General features: G+C 37.3%; 1 protein-coding gene across 4 annotated transcripts in view; it reads right to left on the minus strand.

The window, feature by feature from the left end:
- Positions 1 to 21211, minus strand: part of LOC127409847 (BTB/POZ domain-containing protein 7-like) — an 89190-nt gene that overhangs the window by 5181 nt on the left and 62798 nt on the right. For all 4 annotated transcript variants that reach the window (XM_051644739.1, XM_051644735.1, XM_051644738.1 and 1 more), the window contains 7 exons: positions 16183 to 16391; positions 11147 to 11222; positions 8876 to 9036; positions 8429 to 8572; positions 7548 to 7737; positions 3868 to 4046; positions 941 to 1348 (listed from right to left, as the gene is read on the minus strand). In XM_051644739.1, coding sequence (XP_051500699.1) covers positions 941 to 1348; positions 3868 to 4046; positions 7548 to 7737; positions 8429 to 8572; positions 8876 to 9036; positions 11147 to 11222; positions 16183 to 16391 — 1367 coding nt within the window. The remainder of the gene's footprint in view (positions 1 to 940; positions 1349 to 3867; positions 4047 to 7547; positions 7738 to 8428; positions 8573 to 8875; positions 9037 to 11146; positions 11223 to 16182; positions 16392 to 21211) is intronic.

Raw genomic sequence — 21211 nt, forward strand, 5'->3', positions numbered from 1 at the left:
CAAACCTGACTCAGTTACACCAGTTTTGTCTGGAGTAACGTGCCAAAATTCCAGCAGCTTATTGTGAGAAGCTTGTGGAAGGCTGCCCAAAATGTTTGACCCAAGTTAAACAATTTAAAGGCAATGCTACCAAATACTAACAAATTGTATGTAAACTTCTGACCCACAGGGAATGTGATGAAAGTAATAAAAGCTGAAATAAATCATTCTCTCTACTATAATTATGACATTTCACATTCTTAAAATAGTGATCCTAACTGACTTAAGACAGGGAATGTTTTCTACGATTAAATGTCAGGAATTGTGAAAAACGGAGTTTAAATGTATTTGGCTAAGGTGTATGTAAACTTCTGACTTCAATTTTAAATAAAGAGTGAAAGTGAGATTATGGTCCTTCCAAAAACCATTTATAATGTGATATTAGTATGGAATATAGCATATTCGTGAAAGTATTTAACCGTTTTTAAAGAAATTTGAGGGTTACTGGTGCATGAAGAAGTCTGGAATAGAAGGTGAATATGTATTTCTTGTTATTTTTGTTTTTGGTCTACTGCCCCTAAACTACAAAAACCTTAATTTCATTTAATTATATTTAGAATTGAAACTGGGTGCATTTCTTTACTTGGTTTAAATAATAATAAAAAAATACTACACATAGATGTTGTCCTTTATGAATCGTTTTGCAAAATGTGGAGTTCAGGGTCTGTAAATATCTATAATTATTCTCTTATTATTTGAATCATTATCTGTCTTACAGACACTGTAAAAGCAGTCATAAGTAGCGAGTAATAATAATTCAGGTATGAATCAAATATATCATCTTTCTCTTTGCTATACTATGAGATGTTATTCTGCAGGACAGTGGCCCTTCAGAAGCAAAGCTGAATAACCCCGTCCTACACAAATGTATATATTTTTGGTAGAATTTGGTATAAATCACCATTTGCTTGTCAGGATGAAGATTCCTCCCCCCATGAGCATTAGTGCAGTCTGGGGGCAGAGGCTTGGCTCCTATTGGGTAGACTGGGCTTCCCATTTTGGATGAGGGCTGCCTGTGGAGAAGTGCATGATTGCAGGGGTAAGAGAAAGATCTGGAGGGAGGTTGGCTAGGGACTCGAGGTCTCCAGCCTGCTTTAAACTGCTGCTGGCTATGGCCTGGGGTGGTCGGTGGATGGTAGGGTGGAGGTGGAGGGGGTAGAGGAGGGTGGAAGCCCACAAGTGCCTCCAGGTCAGTGAACATGCTCTCCACAGCTGGTGTACTGTTGACCCGACAGCGACCTGACTGGCGCAGGGCCAGGACGGGACTTTCATCTCCGAAGCGCTCCTCAGGAAAGAATTTGTGCGGATTCTGAAACAGAACAAACTTACCGTGAGGGAATGTTTGTGCTAGACATGCTTCACAAATGAGACTTAATAGGCTGTCTGGTATGCGGAGGAAGTTTTGACTTCTTGTAAGCTCTCCATCTTAGGCTCACTGGTAACTTAATGGTAAGAATAAGAGGATATCACCAAGGCCGTAACCATGTCTTGAACACTGGGGGGGGGGAGGGGGTGGCAAACTATTTTGGGGGTGGGACCAAACTATTTTGGGGGTGTGGGGGTGGGGTCATGGGTGTCCTCAGTTTTTTTAAATTGTAAATGCGGTAAATGCAATAATTTTCTGAATAAAGGCTTTAAATGTGTTAAAGTTTTTTAAATTTGACCAAAATTTGATAATTTTTGGTTTTAAATGATATAAGTTCACACTGTACAAGACAAACACTGTGCCTGCATTGCTAGCAATTTGCCTATTTCAGTCATCTTTTCTTTCATTTTTGTGCTGTATCAAAGAAAAGACAAATATAATTTGAACTTATTTTAATCACTGATGTATCTGTAAAATGACATGAAATCAGCTGGCTTGCAAAAAGAAAATACACAAAATTATTTACTGTCCTCAAGTTGTCCCTCATTGTTTTTTTTCCCCCCATAGAATCTTAAAACAATCTTTTATTCAAGAATCTTGCTCTTTTACATACAAAAACACTTCATATTGACCACTGCTGTCAAAGTCCAAAGAGAGAAAAAAAAAAATCATAATTAAAATACCATAAAAGTAGTCCATACAACACTAAGCTTTTCTATGGCTCCAGAAAGCTTGGAATAAAGTGCAAGAGTCATATGGACTACTGTTATGATATCTTTATACTGAACCTTTAATTATGCTTTATAATATTTGTCCTTTTTGAATCCTGAAAACTCCTGCTCACTATAAACTGTTATTCTATGAATAGAGCTGCTTAAAAAAATCTATTTTTATGTTCCAAGAAAAAGCAACAGCATAAGGGTTTTGAACAACATAAGGGTGAATAAATGAGTTAGTAAAAGTACATTTTCCAATTTTAGGTGAACTACTCCTTTAACTTATTTTTTGAGCACAGACCTGACAAAGACATACTCAAAATAAAATTGTCTCTTATAAAAGAAGACTCCTCGGAGATGCTGTACAAAAAGACAAAGAAATTATTTAGAAAATCTTAAATTGATTGTTAATTATTCCCTAATACTACTTGCACTAAAACATTTATGACACTGTCCTTGTCACAACCTAAAAGCACAATAGAAGCCCCAAGTCACAGGTCTAATGTTCTAGTTCTAATCTGAGGGTGACAACGCTCTTTGTGTTTTATCAATCATTTTCTTAAACAATGTGAATTTTCTAAAAAGTTCCTTCAAAAGCTTGCCAGATAACCACATTCAATAAATTCCTTTACAATATACACACATTCGCACTTTATCTTAAGCCTGATATGCTGAAAACGGATCCGTTAATGTTTTCACATCCACAATTATGAATGACATACAAATCATGTACTGTACATGATATATTTTCAATTAAAAACGGCGAATTTCACAAAATGGAGAATAGTTTGCACCCTTGGAAATTACTTGCAGTTGGTACAAAATTTTAGTCATAAAACAATGGCCAAATTTTGCATATTTAGTTAGATACTTACATCTTACATGACACAAACACTCTTAACATGAACTGCTTGCTGATGCATGGCACTGGAATAATCCATGAGGTTCCCGCTAAACTTTTTAAACTTGAGTCCCACCTTCATCGATTTGATTGGCTATCTCAAATGACACTGACGAGCGGTGTTAGACTACTGTGCACACTAAAAATTAAACTTTTTTTAAACCCTTATGTTATTCCTGCAACAACTTGATTACAATTATTCAGCAGCACATAATGGACTACAGCAGAACAGCAACAAGTTTATCAATTATTGGGGGGGACTTGTACCCCTCAATGTATATTGCAGTTACGGCCCTGGATATCACAGCAGTTTAGGAGCTCAGTGCAATTTTAAACCAAGAGCACAGTGACACGCACTCAAAAGAATAGATCATTCAAAAATGAAAATTCTGTCATTTACTGACCCACATTTGTTCCAAACCCATATGAATTTCTTCTGTGGAACATCAAAAGAGAAGTTAGCCTCAGTCACCATTCACTCTAATTGCATCTTTTTTTTTTTCTCCATACAATGAAAGTGAATAGTGTCTACAGCAAACATTCTGCCTAACATCCTCTTTTGTGTTCCACACAAGAAATAAAGCCATACATGTATTTAGCAAACATGAGGGTTATTAAATCGTGGCAGAAATGTAATTAAATCCCTTTTTTTCCAAATTTATTTCTTTCTTTTTAAATAAAATAGCTACATCAAAAGCAATTTTAGCATGCCAGCAACTATTGAAAAATAAACTATATACAGTACATTAGAGGCCAGGTAAAACTGACATCGAGATTAGAGTGAAATTCATGATAGCCATAGCAACACTTGTCAGCATCCAAGCAAACGGGATGCACTGGGATACCTGTAGGAGTTCTGCCGCCCCATCAGGTAGGCCAAACTCTCTAAGTACACGGATCTGCAGCTCGTAGCTGACTGTGGCGCCCTCACCACAGTTCAGAGCATACGCTCGCTGCACATGATCTGTGTGACGCAGCTCCTGCAGCCTACGAATCATTTCCTTCACTACTGCCAACCTGGGTACTAAAAGACAGAGCAAGAAAGGAAACATATGACTTAAGTTAAGCAGCGAGTAAATTCATATGAATAAGTGCATGAATTATTACATATCAGTGTTGACATCATTAATAGAAGGATGGGTGTATGCCAACAAATACAGAAACATTTTTTTTTTAATTGGATGAATGTTGTTTTGTATCACACCCATGACCATCAAAAAGCTTGCCAATATGCAAGGCAAATGTTCCCATACACATTATATATACAAGAATAAACCCATAACACTGAAATGATTCTTGCAAAAGAGCAGCAAACTTCCTGTTAAATTCAGAAAATGTCTTAGGGGTTCCAAATAGGGCTGAAACGATTAGTCAACGTTATCGACAATGTCGACAATAAAAAATTTCGACAAAAATGTTCGTTGTCGAATAGTCGTTTGATCTTAACGTAACAATAGATCATATGAAACTCTAATGATTGCATACAAGAGCAGCACTGCAGCTCGTGCCTGTCTGAGGAGAGGAAGAAAACACATCTCACAGTCCAGACGCACTCTAAACTTTCCAAACAGCTTCAGGTGATGTAGATCGCAAAGTATGAGGTAATTATAATGCAGAAATACAAAATAAGTAAATACAGAAGCACTCTTGTTGTGGAATGAGCAGAGCCGGAGCTGACGCTCAGCTTAAGCAAAACTTGCGTGTCGAGCGTCTTTAAAGGAAACACCACGTCGTTACATCTTTAATGCAGTTCTATTTAATGTGTTATAGCTTTATTAAAGTTAAAATAATAAGGAAACTGGCATTTCTCTGTGTGGTCAGCGCCTCTTCTATGAGTTGTGCGAAGTGTCCCAATCTAAGGGGGAGAGATTGAAACTGCACCCGGCTGAGGTACACTCGGTTGCGGGGACGCTCATCCCTCGAGTGCGCGCGCTTAATGCGGCTAGATTATAACACGATGGCAATTTAGTGAATCATACTATATGTCACTGTGCATTTCTTATTGTGAAGAAAATTGGCAAAACACAGCTTTATTAATAAGAGAGAGTTTGTTTTTTTGTGAGTTAAAGATGGATTGAAGTGAACAGAAAGGTGAGAGAGGGTAGTCTTCGCCCAATTATACACTGCAAAAAAAGTAATTTTTTATTTGTTTTGGCCTGTTTTCCAATATAAATATCTAAAACTCCTTTAAAACAACGTACATTTACTTTAGCAGCTATACTGCAGAAGTTTTTTTTATTTTTTTTTTATCTGAGAATGTTGAATATAATATTAAAAATACAAATATTTAAAATATCTAAAAATCCTTTTAAAAAAAGATGCATTCGCCTGAGAAGCAGCATATATGATATTTAGACTTGCTTTTAGAGAATAGATCTTGAATAAGTATATTTTGTCTTTACTGCACTCGCAGAAGTATTTTTTCCCTTTAATTCAGTGAATGTCATTTAGAGGTATTTTTAAAAGATGATTTTGTCCTCTTTATTGTTAGCAAGCACGTTTAATACAACCTTTTAAGTCGGGGCACAAGCTGAATAGTCGGTTTAGAGCCAATGATTAATCGTTGCAATAATCGCCCGAATAGTCGTTCTAATAACTGTTACATTAGTCGATTATCAAAATAATTGTTAGTTGCAGCCCTAGTTCCAAAACAACACAATTTAGACTATTTAGGACACATTCTTTGGGAAATGTTTTTCTAAAATGTCTTGATAAAAAAAAGTGCAATATGTCACACTCACAACTCTCAATACTCAAGTGTCAACAAACACATTATTTACAGTCCTTGCTTCTCAATGTGGATACTATCCATCCTAAATAGTTTGCAAGATGAGAATTAGTGTCTCAAATCATAGCATGTTAGAGCCATAGTTGCCTGGATGTTCTACTATTTCCAGTGTTGATTCGTGCATGCTTTTTTGGCTAATATTGTCCACAATCCCTTGCTCGACAGGTGAGGGCGAGCACCCCCTGCTGGCCTCATTTATACCTCTTCCAGCCGCAACCATGTTTCCCCCATGAGGTCTCCCATCCAGGTACTAGCCAGGCTCAAACCTGCTTAGCTACAGTGGGTAACAATGTGAAAGCTGCAAGATGTTATATTGCTGGCAAAGGGTTTGAGTGATTAATAATCGTACCTGCATGCTTTTGTGTTCAAATACTGCATTTGTTTTGCTTATTGTGGATGCTCTTGTGTGTTTTAAGAGCTTAAAAATTATATTTAAGGAAAAGTGTCAGCACCATTTGGATTTTTTTCAATCAAATTAACAATGGTCTGTTCCCATTTTATTTTTTCCATTTAATGTATCACTGAAATATAGTAAGATTCTCTTTCAATGGACTGTTTAAATGATGTTATTGTAATGTGACAAAAACAGTAAAAAACAATAACTGTGATCCAACACAGTGTCATGCAAATGTTCTATCTTTCCGACTTGGTATATAATTTAAGATGTGGTAGATTAAGGGGGCCTAGGTAGCTCAGCGAGTATTGACGCTGACTACCACCCCAGCAGTCGCGAGTTCTAATCCAGGGCGTGCTGAGTTACTCCAGACAGGTCTCCCAAGCAACCAAATTGGTCCGGTTGCTACAGAGGGTAGAGTCACATGGGGTAACCTCCCCGTGGTCGTGATTAGGGGTTCTCGCTCTCAATGAGGCATGTGGTAAATTGTGTGTGGATCGCGGAGAGTAGTATGAGCCTCCACATGCTGTGAGTCTCCGCGGTGTCATGCACAGTGAGCCACGTGATAGATGCACGGATTGACTGTCTCAGAAGCGGAGGCAACTGAGACTTGTCCTCCGCCACCCAGATTGAGGTAAGTAACCGCGCCACCACGAGGACCTACTAAGTAGTGCGAATTGGGCATTCCAAATTGGGAGAAAAGGGGATAATCTACCACAAAAAAACGATGTGGTAGATTATCCAAGATTTTTACTTGATGAATCATTAGATCACATTGTTAACTTGATCAAAAATATTTATTTATCGTGTTATATGTGTTATGAACTTCACACAGTCAATGAAAATAATGATAGGAATTATATCAGCATGGCTTGCATTAAATACACATTACTACATCCATCAAATGTAAAACATTAGCGGATCTCCGCGAGAAAGACCAGTGACAGATCTTCAACAATGCACTGCTTCTTGTGTCCAATAAAGTAGGAAGCATTGTAGGATAGCGTAAATGAAATGGAACAAGGAATAATGAATGAATGCTTGTAAAAATGAAATGAATGTCATGCTAACTGAAACAGGATGATTGACAGGTCAGTGTACTGTATGCACGTAACTATGCAACCAAGGGGTCTTTTTTTTCAAGACACAATTTTATGACGTTATGGTATGTCTTTATACTTGCACACTCTTTTGCTACACACTCAAAAGTGTGTACTTTCAAAAAAATAAATAAATAAATAAATGAAAAAAAAAAGAGGCCGTACTATAAGTAGGCAAATATGGAATTACAGATTGGCATAAACAATGCATTATTACAACACATGAATGAATGCTTAACCCACCTGGTATCTCATTAGCAACCACAGACGGCGGAGCTGTCTGGCTGCCAGCCATTTGCTGGTGGTTGATCATGTGACAGCACTGGGGGACGGCACTGTTGACCATGTAGAGCGTGTCTGGTACGTTAGACATGCGTACCATGCGCAGCCTCACTAGATCAGTCTGCTCAACCATCATCTCCTCCAGAATCGCCTAACACACACAAGGTATTTAGCTCAATTTAAATCATGCAATAGGTCAAATAAATAGCTGCTCTTGGGTCATTACATGATGGGGGTGTCTTTTTCAAATTCTTTTAAAAGTATGTAAACATTCTGTCATAAAAATAATGTCTTTAAATGTTAATAAAGTGCATTGTGCAATCTCAAGCTATATTTTGTAAATATATATGTTGGATACATCTATGCCTTCAGGAAAGATTGATAGTTTTACAGTTAATGTAGCCATTACTAGCTGTGCAATCAAGGTCATGGCACTTAACTCTTTATTACAAAGAGAATGCAATGTTTTCAATAATCATTCATTTACAAGAAAATCATAGTAAAAGGGTTGACAATTTTACAGAAAATACATTTAATTTTCCTTGCACAGTTCACTTCATAATGTTGTCATCATGGAGTTTTTGATTTATAGAGTAAATTATTTTAATATGGGATACTTATGATGGAAACAGGGTTTATGTATTTGTGTTTAGATTTATTAATATAATAATGCATAGGAAAAGTTGGTGACATTATTATACATACTGGTATGTTAATGAGGGGGTTTTGTAGAGTGACCCCCTAACAGGGCTCTAACAGGGGTGTAAGATCTCCTTTTTGTATTAAGAGAAACGTATACCTTCAACAACCTGCTGTGTGTGAGGTAAGGGGGTGTGGCCTACCTTGGCCTCCTCCACATACGGAGAGAAGAGCCGTGGGCGGACATAAATGCCAGCACTCTTCTGCCTGAGCCAGGCATTGGCTTTGCCACCCTCTGCAGTGGGCAGCATGTCAGAGGGAGGGGTGCTGATCAGACCCCTCTTCATCTGTTAAAGGCAGAGCAAAATATCTTTATCGTGACTTGGACAGAGTGGTCAAAAAGAATGACAGAGAGATTACATAATTCATCACATTTGCACATTGGAGTATTTTTTTTCTCTCTAGCAAATCACATCCTGAATAGTGCTGACAAGCAGTGCATGTTTAAATTCATAAGATTAACTTTTAATTTAAAGTATGTTATATAGTAAAACATTAGTGACATGCTACACATTTGGTTTGTATGCCAATTATCTCCAATTTAAACTGTACGGACTGAAGACACAAGGCTTAACAGAAGACACACTCACAGTGTCACAGAGGACTTCACTGTTGGTGGGTAATATGTGCTCAGTTCGGACGAAAGGCAGCAGCGGAAAGAGAATTTCTTTCAGCTCTTCCAGATCCAGATCCCTTCTTTTCACACCACGTTTATTCACACTATGTGCAGTGCCACTCAGCAGGTTAGGCTCTGGGAAACACACATATACACAAGAATCACACATATAGCCACAAAGATGGAAAAAGCCAGATAGATTCACACACAACTTCTTATTTAGATAGTTCTTGAAGGAAAAGGTGCCCAACTTTCTAAACCCACAATATAGATTAGAAAAAGATGGGTGGGAATGTGATCCCAAAGGATTAGTGGTATCAATATGCAGCTCTGCTGACTGCTGCTGTGCCCTTGAGTGAGAAATGTAAGATCTGATGCTCAAGGGATGCTGCACTGCAACAGACCCTGTATAAAAGAAATAATTCACCCAAAAATGAAACAAAAATTTTAAAGTCATTATTATCTCTCAAATCACTGATCAACTCATTTATACAGAGCCCAAATGAAATATGGTGACACGTCACACGTGACACGTATATTCTTGTGTCACGACGTCCGGTCACAAGATGTGCAATATCCAATGAGGTTTGATTTTACTGACATGTCACCATATTTCATTTGGGCTCCTTGTATGACTTCAGAAGATTCGGAATATGACTCACAAGCATGGACTACTTTTATGATACTTTTGGGTGCTTTTTAAGCTTTAAACTGAGTCACTATCGACTGCTATTATATTGAAACCAGTGATTGTGATATTATTTAAAATGTATTCTTTTGTTTTCCATAGAAGAAAGTAAGTCATATGGGTTTGATATGACATGAGGGTGATTAAATAATGACATTTTTGGAACTATTCCTTTAAGATCTAACCCTCAGATGCCAAATTAGGATGATACAACACCTAGGGGTGGGAATCAGCAGGGACCAGGTGATACATTGTTATATATCGACATCTGGGTCACAACACATCATTGCTATTCTTTCGGTTTCAAAACTTTGTGACCTTTAAAGTGATCGTTATCACTTGTTTCTCATTCATCTGCACTGGACTTTGGTCCAATTATATGCAATTATATACCTAGCTCATTCAGAGTTTTATTTTGGTTAAATAGAAATATGTATGTGTGCACTGACCTAATGGCACAGTACGTTTCACCTTTTCACACACCCGAGTACAAATATTATGTGAAAAGTGTAAATAAGAATATTCTTGCTGTGAGAATACTGATCAAGTATTGTGAGGTAAAATAATGCAACACATTGAAATATAAATTTGTCCCCACTTTTACTATTCAATAAATAATAAATTAAAAGACTGTTCAAGCCAAAAGAATGTGTGATGCTGTTTAGCTGTATCCCTGTATAATGTGTTTGGGTCTGGGGGGGGCATCAGAGATCATGTTTGTGGTTTGTCACCAGCTGTAAACATTTAAGATAATGTTAGTCTGTGGTATATTTGATTATGTTGGGTACACAATGAGTTTTCAGGCCAGGTCTGGAGCCACCAGCCATATATTACATTTCTGTATTGCTGAGCATTTGGCCTGATTTTGCTGCACTGAGCCAGTCAAAGTCATTACTACACATTAGGAGGACTGGGGAATAAATCATTACACTGGCACATCTCAGACCACCATATACGGCAAGAGGTATATGTTGCTTGTGTGTAAAGTATATGATAATTAATGTTTATGAAATGACAGATATACAAGCCACTTGTAAAAATACTTCTATCCTGCATTTTTCTACTTTAATACAACTGAATTTGTTTTCATTACAAATTATATCATCAGCATAACAATTTGAGTGAAACGTTTCATTGCAAAATTAACATACATTTTGTCCCCCCTGGTATGTCCCCCTTTTGCCTTATTGACATCATGCATTGGATCTGGCATGGACTCGACAAGTTTGTGCAAAACTTGATCATCCATGTTATTCCAGCATGACTTATAAATGTTCAAAGATCATCTTGTGTGTGTCAATGGAAAACAGGAAAACTGACCTTTCGTACAAATGAGTTAATATGTCATTGTTGCAAATGTACTTATTTAATTAATGACCTAGAAATAGTTCAAAATCTAAATATTTCTTATCCATTTTACATCATAATGTTTCTTTGCTGTTTTACATTTTTCAAAATCTTTAAATTTCTTTATTTCCAAGTTTAAAAATAGAATTTGAATCACTGATTTTCAAAGCAGATTTTTGAACCCCATTATACATCTGTGTGGTACACTACCTCTATCAGCCATCCTCTTGATTAGCTGGTGTTCACCCCACTTGACCACATATTTCAGGATGTCCTGCTCACTGGCCTGTGTATAGGAAAGAAGTACCAGGTAATATTACTGAAATGAGCCCCTGAGCCAGCACTGACAGGCTGGAAACTGGTGCATCTAGGTGGAAAGTAAAGATAGCAAAATATATTGTTTTTTACAAAAAAAAACAATGCCGGCATAGCACATCTTTAAAGAAGAAGAAAAAAACAAAAAACAGGAATACAAAACTAAACAAATTTTTGGCATTAGGCACATGGCAAGTGTTAATTTTTTACCCTAACTCTAACTAACACTCACTGTTTGAGTATTGAAATCCTGCAAATAGAGTAAGAACTAGACTGTGGGCTTTTCACAGAGGTATAAATATTCTTTGGTATTCCGTTATCATTTCTCTTCCTGCACTGTCAGACTCGGGGTGTTGCATCAATCAGTCAATACCCCCATTTTTGAGGAAGAGTATATCTATCAAACCAATGCTGGTCTTCGTTCAAGTTTACAAATTTTTAGTCACCAGAGGGATTAATTTCCTATACAGGTTTGACCTGAAGTAGAGTTAGAGAAGACTTATAAACGTTAAAGAACAAGCACATACAGTACGAGTGTTAAGGCGCCAACAGGCTTCAATGTCCCAGGCCAAACCCATGGTGTAGTTGCTCTCACTATCCACTTTTTTCCTGAACGTGAAAGTGTTCCACGATTCATAACGGATGCTTGTTTTCATTTTCAGGTCTCCAGTGTTTTCACTCACATCGGCTTATGTTCTTTGTTTAGCACAGTAGCACGCACGCAAGGGGGGCAGCAGTGGCGCGAGCCTTTTTCGTTCACAAATTTAAAGGTGCTCTTCTATGAAGGTAAAATAGTGCCTAAATGATTTGCATGCACAGAGTAAGATTTTTAAAAGTGTAAATTAAGTTACAAGCGTAAAAATAAATTGCATGCACACAGAATGTATTGTAAAGGTGTAAATCAAGTTGCAAGTGTAAGAATTTTTTTTTAGCAATACTTTAATTCTTTGCATAATTGTAATTCATGTGTTGTGAATCTGTAATTGTGCATTAACACAGTGTGTATTCTTCTGACTTCCTTTTTTTTTTTTTTTTAGCGCTAACACTTTTGGCACTGTTTTTGCGCCTAAACATGGCCAAAAACATTGCAAACCTGCAATCAGCAATATGCAAGCAAGGAACAACAAAACGGATTGACCGTATAGAATCAGTCTGTATGTTTAACTACTACAAGTAGTTACATGTTAATCTACTGCAAACATGTAAATTACTTGTGTTTGTGGTATAAATATTTTCCAGAAATAATCCGATATACACTGTTCCATCTTCCCTTTGTTGCGCTCACACTTTTCCACAAATTTCTCACTGAAAAGAGTTTTGCAAGCGCAAGGGAAGGCGGGTCTACCTGCTTCTAGTAACCAATCAAATTAGGTTTTCGTTGACCAGTTTACTCTGACCTGATTGGTTTAATAACATGACAGACAGCTTCTTCATATGGCTCAGCATCGTTCCTCTGGGTATCTCTCCTCTCTTAAATATTAAATTGAAACATTAATACATACACGATTTAATTATATTTACTATTAATTATCATTGGCAAGGCATTTTGGTGAATAGATGGAATTAGCTGGTATCAAAGAACTCATGCAAAAACAAATAAAGTAAGCCATATAAAACAAAACTCTGTGAACAGATAGATAGTTTACTTATATAATTTTGTTTTTTAGAATGAGTTCAATGATACCAGCAAGTTCCATCCACCCACTCATCCATCCATCTGCCATGCCAATGATAAATGAAAGTAATTAAAATAAAATTAAAATAATGAACAGCAACAAGAAGAAACATTTGAACACCAGATTGAGATTTATATCAATAAATGGTGTCATCTCAACTGGTATCACAGAACTCATGCAGAAAACAAATAAAGTAAGCCATATAAAACAAAACTCTGTGAACAGATAGATAGTTTATTTATATCATTTTGTTTTTTAGAATGAGTTCAATGATACCAGTTGAGATTAATATCAATAAATGGCGTCAGCTCAACTTTACACTCGCAATAAAAGAATGTGTATGTATTAAATATTTAAGTTTAAGAGAGTAGGGATACCCAGAGGAATGATGCTGAGCCATAATGAAGAACAAACGGTCTGTCACGTTATTAAACCAATCAGGTCAGAGTTAACTGGTCAATGAAAACATCATTTGATTGGTTACTAGAAGCAGGCAGACCCGCCTTCCCCCTTGCTCTTGCAAAACTCTTTTCAGTGAGAAATTCATGCCAAAAGCGCAACAAAGGGAAGACGGAACAGTGTATATCGGATTATTTCTGGAAAATATTTATGCCACAAGTCATTTACAAGATTGCAGTAGTTTATTTTACACATACAGACTGATTCTACACTGTCGATCCGTTTTGCTGTTCATGATTTCCTTTCTTTGCTTGCATATTGCTGATTGCAGGTTTGCAATGTTTTTGGCCATGTTTAGGCGCAAAAACAGTGCCAAAATTGTAAGGCCGAGAAAAAGTCAGAAGAATACACACCAAATTTACTTTGCGTTAATACGCAATTATAGATTCTAAACACATGAATTACACTTATGCAAATCTTTAAAGTATTGCAACTTTACACCTTTACAAAACATTCTGTGCGCATGCAGTTTATGTAATTTGATTTACACTTTCACAAATCTTACTTTGTGCATGAAAATATTTCTATCACACTTCATTTATGCTTTTACAAATCTTACTTTGCGCATGCAGATCATTTAGGCACTATTTTACCTTCATACCCTTTTGGTCGTCCGGAAAAAGGTGAGAAATTTTAATAATAAAAATAAAATAATTAGATAAAACAATTTAAATCTCATAATAATCATACAATAACAGTAATCAGGTGTCATTATGAGATTTCTTTGTAAATCACGAAGCATTTAAGAAGGTGGATGTGCCTTTAACAATGCGTGCTACAGCAGATTAGGAGCAGATTCCAATCGCAAGTGATCCTCCCCATGCCCTACTCACTCCAAACTCCTGAGCCCTTGAAGTAGGTACTCTGTAGGGAACATGGCATTAATGTATGAATGTGTGCTTGTGGAAGGCCTTTTGAGATTCAGTTATTCAGTGTCAGTGATAAAGTGTTGGGGAAAGGAGCTTTTAAAGCTATTTAAAATGTACAAAACAAGCCTAGATGGAACTTGTGAAAGAAATCAAGTATTTTTCAGCCCAAGTAAGGTGCATTTTAATTACCATAGAAGCACGGTAAGTCTTAACTATTACCAAATGCAGAATAAGGCGTTTTTGTCAGCAAGCGCTTTTCATGTGGAGTTTAAAGCGGCACTTGATGCTGGCATTGTCGCCGTGATACGAATCATGAATGCGGCTTCAAGATTGCTGTAAAAAAAAAAAAAAAAATTATAGCCACAGTCTACTGGCAGATTCATATTGTGGAGGATATAAGTTTAAGAAATGTAATTACCATTGCAATGAATATGCAACCTATGTGGGGACTAGTTCTTTCAATCAATCAAACTCCCACTTAGACTTTAGGAAACATTTAATGTTGCTTGAATTAGTGCTATTTTAGTGCATTTATTTATCTATACTGTGGAAGACTTTGTTTGGAAAATGTTAAAGCATTATATTGTTTCACATTGTTGTTTTCTTTCCTAAGGAGGAAATAAATGCATTTTGACAGGAAAAGTATTTTTAGTCAAATTTCAGCACTTTTTAAAAATCTGTGATTAATCTTAGAAAATGTATGCGATTAATCACGATTAACAATTAATCGACTGACAGCACTACTATATTTATTTCATGATATTGTCATGGTATTCCAAGGTTCTTTAAAAAATACCACTGTTGTGCTATGGCACATGTAAAAACATGGCATTATCACGGACCATGTCTTAAAAAAACAATAAAAGTAACACCATGGTGCTTTTTGTGAAAAACAGAATAGGCTATTATTTGTGATTAAGGAAACAATAGGAACATTTTGGATATGTATGTAATAAAATAAAAATGCTTAAACAGTCTAAAAGCAAAGAATTAAGTATATAAATACTATTCATTAAAAATAAGTTTTTACCCTACCATCCCTCTCCCTGCTGAGATCTGTGTATGCCACTGGTTTAGCGCATTCAATTTGTAAAAATAGTAAAAAAAAAAAATAAATAAAAAAAAAAAAAAGGAATGGGGCTCCATAGTGCTGATACTGTACTAAGTTTAAGGAGTGGTGAATACCATGAAGCTATGAAACAAGGTTGATATCATTAACTACTTTGAGTTATAACTGCCAACAACTGCACAAGTTGAACCTGAACTAATTTTTACTCCAACTTGCACTTAAAAGGGTTGTTGTTCTCTGCCTGAAATGCTCATATTGGTAGTTTTCTTATGGAGACCGGCACCAGAAAACAGTCTAGCGGCAATTAAAATCATCATAATGCCGCCCAGCATTCAGTCAGGAAAACTATGGATAAGCTCACTGGGAGAGTTAAGGGGTTATCTGATACAGCTGACTCGTTCGTCCAAAAACAAAACCAGGTAACCTTTAAGAGAAGAGAGCCCTGATCTGCAGAGACTGATACAGACGCAACAAACTGACACTGACACTCTGTTGATTGAATGATGTATGGACTGAAATAAACATATTTCCCAATTGTGCAATATGAGCTGGCTACCCTGAATCCCCTCTCTAAGTTGGAAGAGAGAAAATAAGCTTGAACTGGTCTTACCTTGGGATTTACAAAAATACATGTTTTCATAATTGACTAGTTGGTGGGTTAACGTGTCGGTCTTAAGGAAGCCCTGTATAATCAGGCTGATTACTAGTTGGATAGTGGGCTATTAAAGGTATGAAATCAAATGTGAGGGACCTAACAGTGTAGATGTTTAAAACACTGAGCTAAAAATACAATTTCATTTGATTAGACAATATTGAACTGGGAAATATGAAATTATTCAACTGGTGTAAAGTCATCACCTGCAGATAATCAGATTGAATGGCTGCCAACAGGTGCTCCTTGCTGAGCTCGTACAGAACATCGGAGGTCATAACCTGGCTGAACTCCTCACACAGGAAGTGCATAGCCTGCCGATGAACCCATTTGGAACCGTAGGGCTGTGAACTCCACTTCAGAATGGCCACCACAGAGTCCAGCGAGATGCTCTCTGCCACAATGTCTTCACAGCCTAACAAAAATACACATCAAAATAAAGACATCACTTTTTATTTTGGCTTAAACAGTGCTTCAGTCAGTCTTAAACATGCACATCTTTGCCCAAGCTTGGTAATTAAGAATTCTTTAAGCACAAATGTGGGTGGTCAAGATGTTCTTGGAATAGGGCCACCTGCTCTCTACACTCTATCTTGTCTATTGTTGTAAAATAATTTCCCCCAATCACCATAACTGTATTCTGTTTTTACCTTTTGATGTGTTGTAGTGTTCTTAATATACCAGGAATAACTTTTACCCAAAAATATGCAGATAAGTCTGGGTACGTTTACACGACAACGATGCACTAAAAACGGAAAAGTTTTCCTTTGCGTTTTTGAAAAGTTTCGCATACAGACGACAATGTTGTCAAAACAATCCCTGTTCACACGGATCCGCGAAAACGACTAAAACGCTATATTATGCATGTCAGGCCAGTAGTTGCAATGTCACTTTGTAAAGAAACACTATGCGCCTGCGCACATAAGCATTCTTCCACAGAGCGGTGAATACAAACAATGAAGATGGCGAAAGCATCGAGCAATTTTGTCTGGATGGATGATGAGGTTGCTTTATAACTACAATTACTTTGCTTGAGAAGCATCAATAAACTCAATCTTGAGCAGCACAAACACAGTCCTGTAGTCCGCCACCGTAGTTTTGAATGTATCGCGCGTTGTTTTGAATTACTCGTGCGCATGCCTATAGACTGAACTCTCAAGATTATTCAATAAACTCTGCTCATTTTTACCATTACTTCGTTTCCTGCCTTCTTCTTTATTCCCCCTGCTGACTCTTTGGCTGGTAGGAGAGTAAGTTAACATAACAAGCTGTTGATGTTGACTGGTTTTGGATATCAGACAGAACTCTGATATATGGATATCTTCTGACGGAGAGAGAGGTCTTGTGTACACTGGATCTAACATGCTTTTTCACTGCCTCATGTTTTCATATTCTAAGCATATCATTGAATACTGTACATGGCATCACATCTCTGTCTATAGGCTAAATAGTCAGCAGTGGGTGAATTAATTGCAGGGTAAAGGTACATCAAATAAAATTAAGTAAATAACATTTAAAATACAAATACATTTTTCCCATCTGAATCCATACATTAATTTAAAGATTTTCAAACTGCAGGTTCTGCTTACTGTACAATGTTCACACTCCATACAAAACAGTCCAAATGAATAAATTGTTGATTACTGTTATTTCCACAGACACCAGTGCGCATGACGTCATCGTTTTCACAAATTCGTGTTTTTGTTTGTTTATACAGAGACGATAACAGCATCGTTTTCAAAAACGTGCACTTTGAAACCCGTTTTCAAAAGTTTGTGTTTTCAGGCCCCAAAACACCGTTGTCGTGTAAACGAACAGCCAAAACGCATTTTTAGTTGAAAACATTGTCGTGTAAACGGCCCCTAATATATTAATGAATATGTATGCATTTAAATGTCACAGTGAAAACCGATGAATCATTTACCCAATTATCCACAACAAAAACACTGCTTTATGCTGCTTCAAAATGTGCCAGGAATTACTGATTTTATCTGTTTTGTCTCTTCCATTCAAATCTTTCAGTCTCCTGTCAGAATGTCAAAAGAGAGGCATTCTGTGCAGTTTAATCTGTAAATTCCAGAGTTTTTGTTCTGCATTTCATGATACAAATACCCCCAGAGCAGAGGAGAATTTTAGCTCCAATGCAAACCAAGCCAAGAACATCTCAAGAGAGCATGCTTGATTTTTCCCTCCTAACAGGCATTGTGAGTAGGATTCAATTCCATCAACAGTCCATGTAGATTTGATAGCCCATGCATTTTAAACATCCATCGTATCAGGAAAGGTCACACCCAGTCCTTGTGACTCTTACCTTAGAAATGAATGAAAAAAAACTTTAAAAAGGAATAATTCCCTCAAAATAAAGTCATAATTTACTTCCCTTCCCCTCTTCCTTGACACAAAAGAAGAAATTATGAAGAAAAATATTCAGCTTTCACTATTTACATACAAGGAAAGTTGGATGGTGTAAACAAGGATGGTGATCATATACTGCAATCGACACATGAGAACCAATGGCATTCGCCATCAATGATGTCAAAACCTGGCGTGGCGCATCTTAAAATTCTGTCTGTTTCTCAAACAGGACTTGGAATATACTGCATGAGTTGTACTACCACAATACTTTTATGGTGCTTTTTTATCCTTTTGAAGCCAAGCAGTATAAAATGATTGTCCATTTGCTTTGTATGGAAAATATCAGCTAGGACATTCTGCCAAAAAACAAATTTTGTGTTTGACAGAAAAAAGAACGGGACCGGAATCACATGAAGATTAGGTGTTAGTTATACCATTAAATATTCAACTGGATGGGAGTCTGCGTCAGAAGAGATGCAACTCTCAAAGCTCTGAAGACAGTATTATGTTTTCCAATGCCTGGGTAGCTCAGTAGTAAAAGACGCTGGCTACCACCCCTGGGGTACGCTAGTTCGAATCCCAGGGCGTGCTGAGTGACTCCAGCCAGATCTCCTAAGCAACTAAATTGGCCCGGTTGCTAGGGAGGGTAGAGTCACATGGGGTAACCTCCTCGTGATCGCTATAATGTGGTTAGTTCTCGGTGGGGCACGTGGTGAGTTGCGCGTGGTTGCCGCGGTGGATGGCGTGAAGCCTCCACACGTGCTATGTCTCCATGGCGATGTGCTCAACAAGCCACGTGATAAGATGTGCAGGTTGACGGTCTCAGACGTGGAGGCAAATGGGATTCGTCCTCTGCCACCTGGACTGAGGCGAATCACTACGCGACCACAAGGACTTAAGAGCGCATTGGGAATTGGGCATTCCAAATTGGGAGAAAAAAAAAAAAAAGGGTGACTGTGAAAAGATTAAGGAGCTGAATTAACAGGAGGTCTGTTAATTCACAACAACAAATATATATATGTTATATATATACATTATGTTATATATATATATATATATATATATATATATATATATATATATATATATATATATATATACATACATACATACATACATACATACATACATACATACACACACACACACACACACACACACACACACACACACACACACACACACACACACACACACACACACACACACACAATGTATTTCAACAGCTATTTCTAGTTTTTCATGCCACAATGCCTGCTGACCTGTTGAAAACCACAACTTGGACCTTCACATGAGCAAATGACAGCGTGCAATAGCTCTCGTCTTGAGTCAAACACGCTCAAACCATTTGTTAAAGCTTCCATCTCATTACGTGGCCACTATTGAAATAAAATGCTTTGCTTTTAACTAGGGAAACTTGGCTGTTACTTTTTTATAAGATAAAATAGTGTCATTTTACTGGCATAATTGTTTTTAGTTGGGGAATTGGTGTCCAGATTCAGGGTCCCCACAATCATGGAAAACCTGGAAATATCAGGGAATTTTAAAATCGTGATTTCCAGGCCTGGAAAAGTCATGCAAAGTAATAAAATCTTAAAAATATGTCCTTGTTACAGTGTAATTACACAAGTAATTACTGATTATTACTAATTAACATATACTTACTATAGGTTTAGGGTAAGGGTTTGGTTTAGGGTTAGTTGCTTGTGATTATGCATAACTGACTGTAATTACTATAGTCAATACATGTAATATGTATAACAAGGATTTTTTTAGTTATGCTCAGCTCTAAAATATTTTATTGGCACATTACACTCTTTGTTGTATTCCAAGTAGCCTGTATATACAAGTATTTAATGTGTTTTCTTTCAAGTTACTTTTGGTGCAATAAACAGTCTAGTAGTTTGTCTTTCTTGTTCTTGCTTTAGACACATTAGTGGAGGGGCCTGGGTAGCTCAGAGAGTATTGACGCTGACTACCACCCCTGGAGTTGTGAGTTCGAATCCAGGACATGCTGAGTGACTCCAGCCAGGTCTCCTAAGCAACCAAATTGGCCCGGTTGCTAGGGAGGGTAGAGTCACATGGGGTAACCTCCTCGTGGTCGCTATAATGTGTGGTTCTCGCTCTCGGTGGGGTGCGTGGATGCCGTAGAGAATAGCGTGAAGCCTCCACAAGCGCTAGGTCTCCGTGGTAACACGCTTAACAAGCCACATGATAAGATGCGTGGACTGACATCTCAGATGCGGAGGCAACTGAGATTCATCCTCCACCACCCGGATTGAAGCGAGTCACTACGCCACCACATAACTTGCAGTGCATTGGGAATGGGGCTTTCCAAATTTTTTTTTTTTAAAGAATACTATAACTGCATTGTAAAAATACAGACTCAAATAGATACACAATGAAATTTGATTCGATTATCGAATTGAACCGTAATAAATGTGAAAAAAAAAAAAAAGCCTTTGAATCAAATCAAAAACATACTTATCGTTAAATGAATTGATTCACTTTCAACCCAAAGATTCACAGCCCTACAGCCCATGTCTTCTCTTTTGTCACCACCAGCTTCTTGAGAGCACAAGATCAAGAGTAGCACTGCATCTGTTTCACTGCATGACTAGAAATCTACCATGCAGCAGCACAGCAATGCCCCAGTTTTCCCTCATAAACCCATACCTGTTAATTATAACCCCTGCTGGCAGAGCTGTTAATTTGTATTTGTGGTCTTCTGAAAACAGTGTAATATTAGCCCTTAGGAAACGTGTCACCCAGTATCCCAAAAGCTCATCACTCATTATTGACTTTGTAATCAATGTATACATTTGTTCAAGTTGAGCACGAATACCAAGGAACAAATCAATGCGAGTTAATGAAAGTTAA

Source organism: Myxocyprinus asiaticus, chromosome 19, assembly GCF_019703515.2.
Source record: "Myxocyprinus asiaticus isolate MX2 ecotype Aquarium Trade chromosome 19, UBuf_Myxa_2, whole genome shotgun sequence".
NCBI lineage: Eukaryota > Metazoa > Chordata > Actinopteri > Cypriniformes > Catostomidae > Myxocyprinus > Myxocyprinus asiaticus.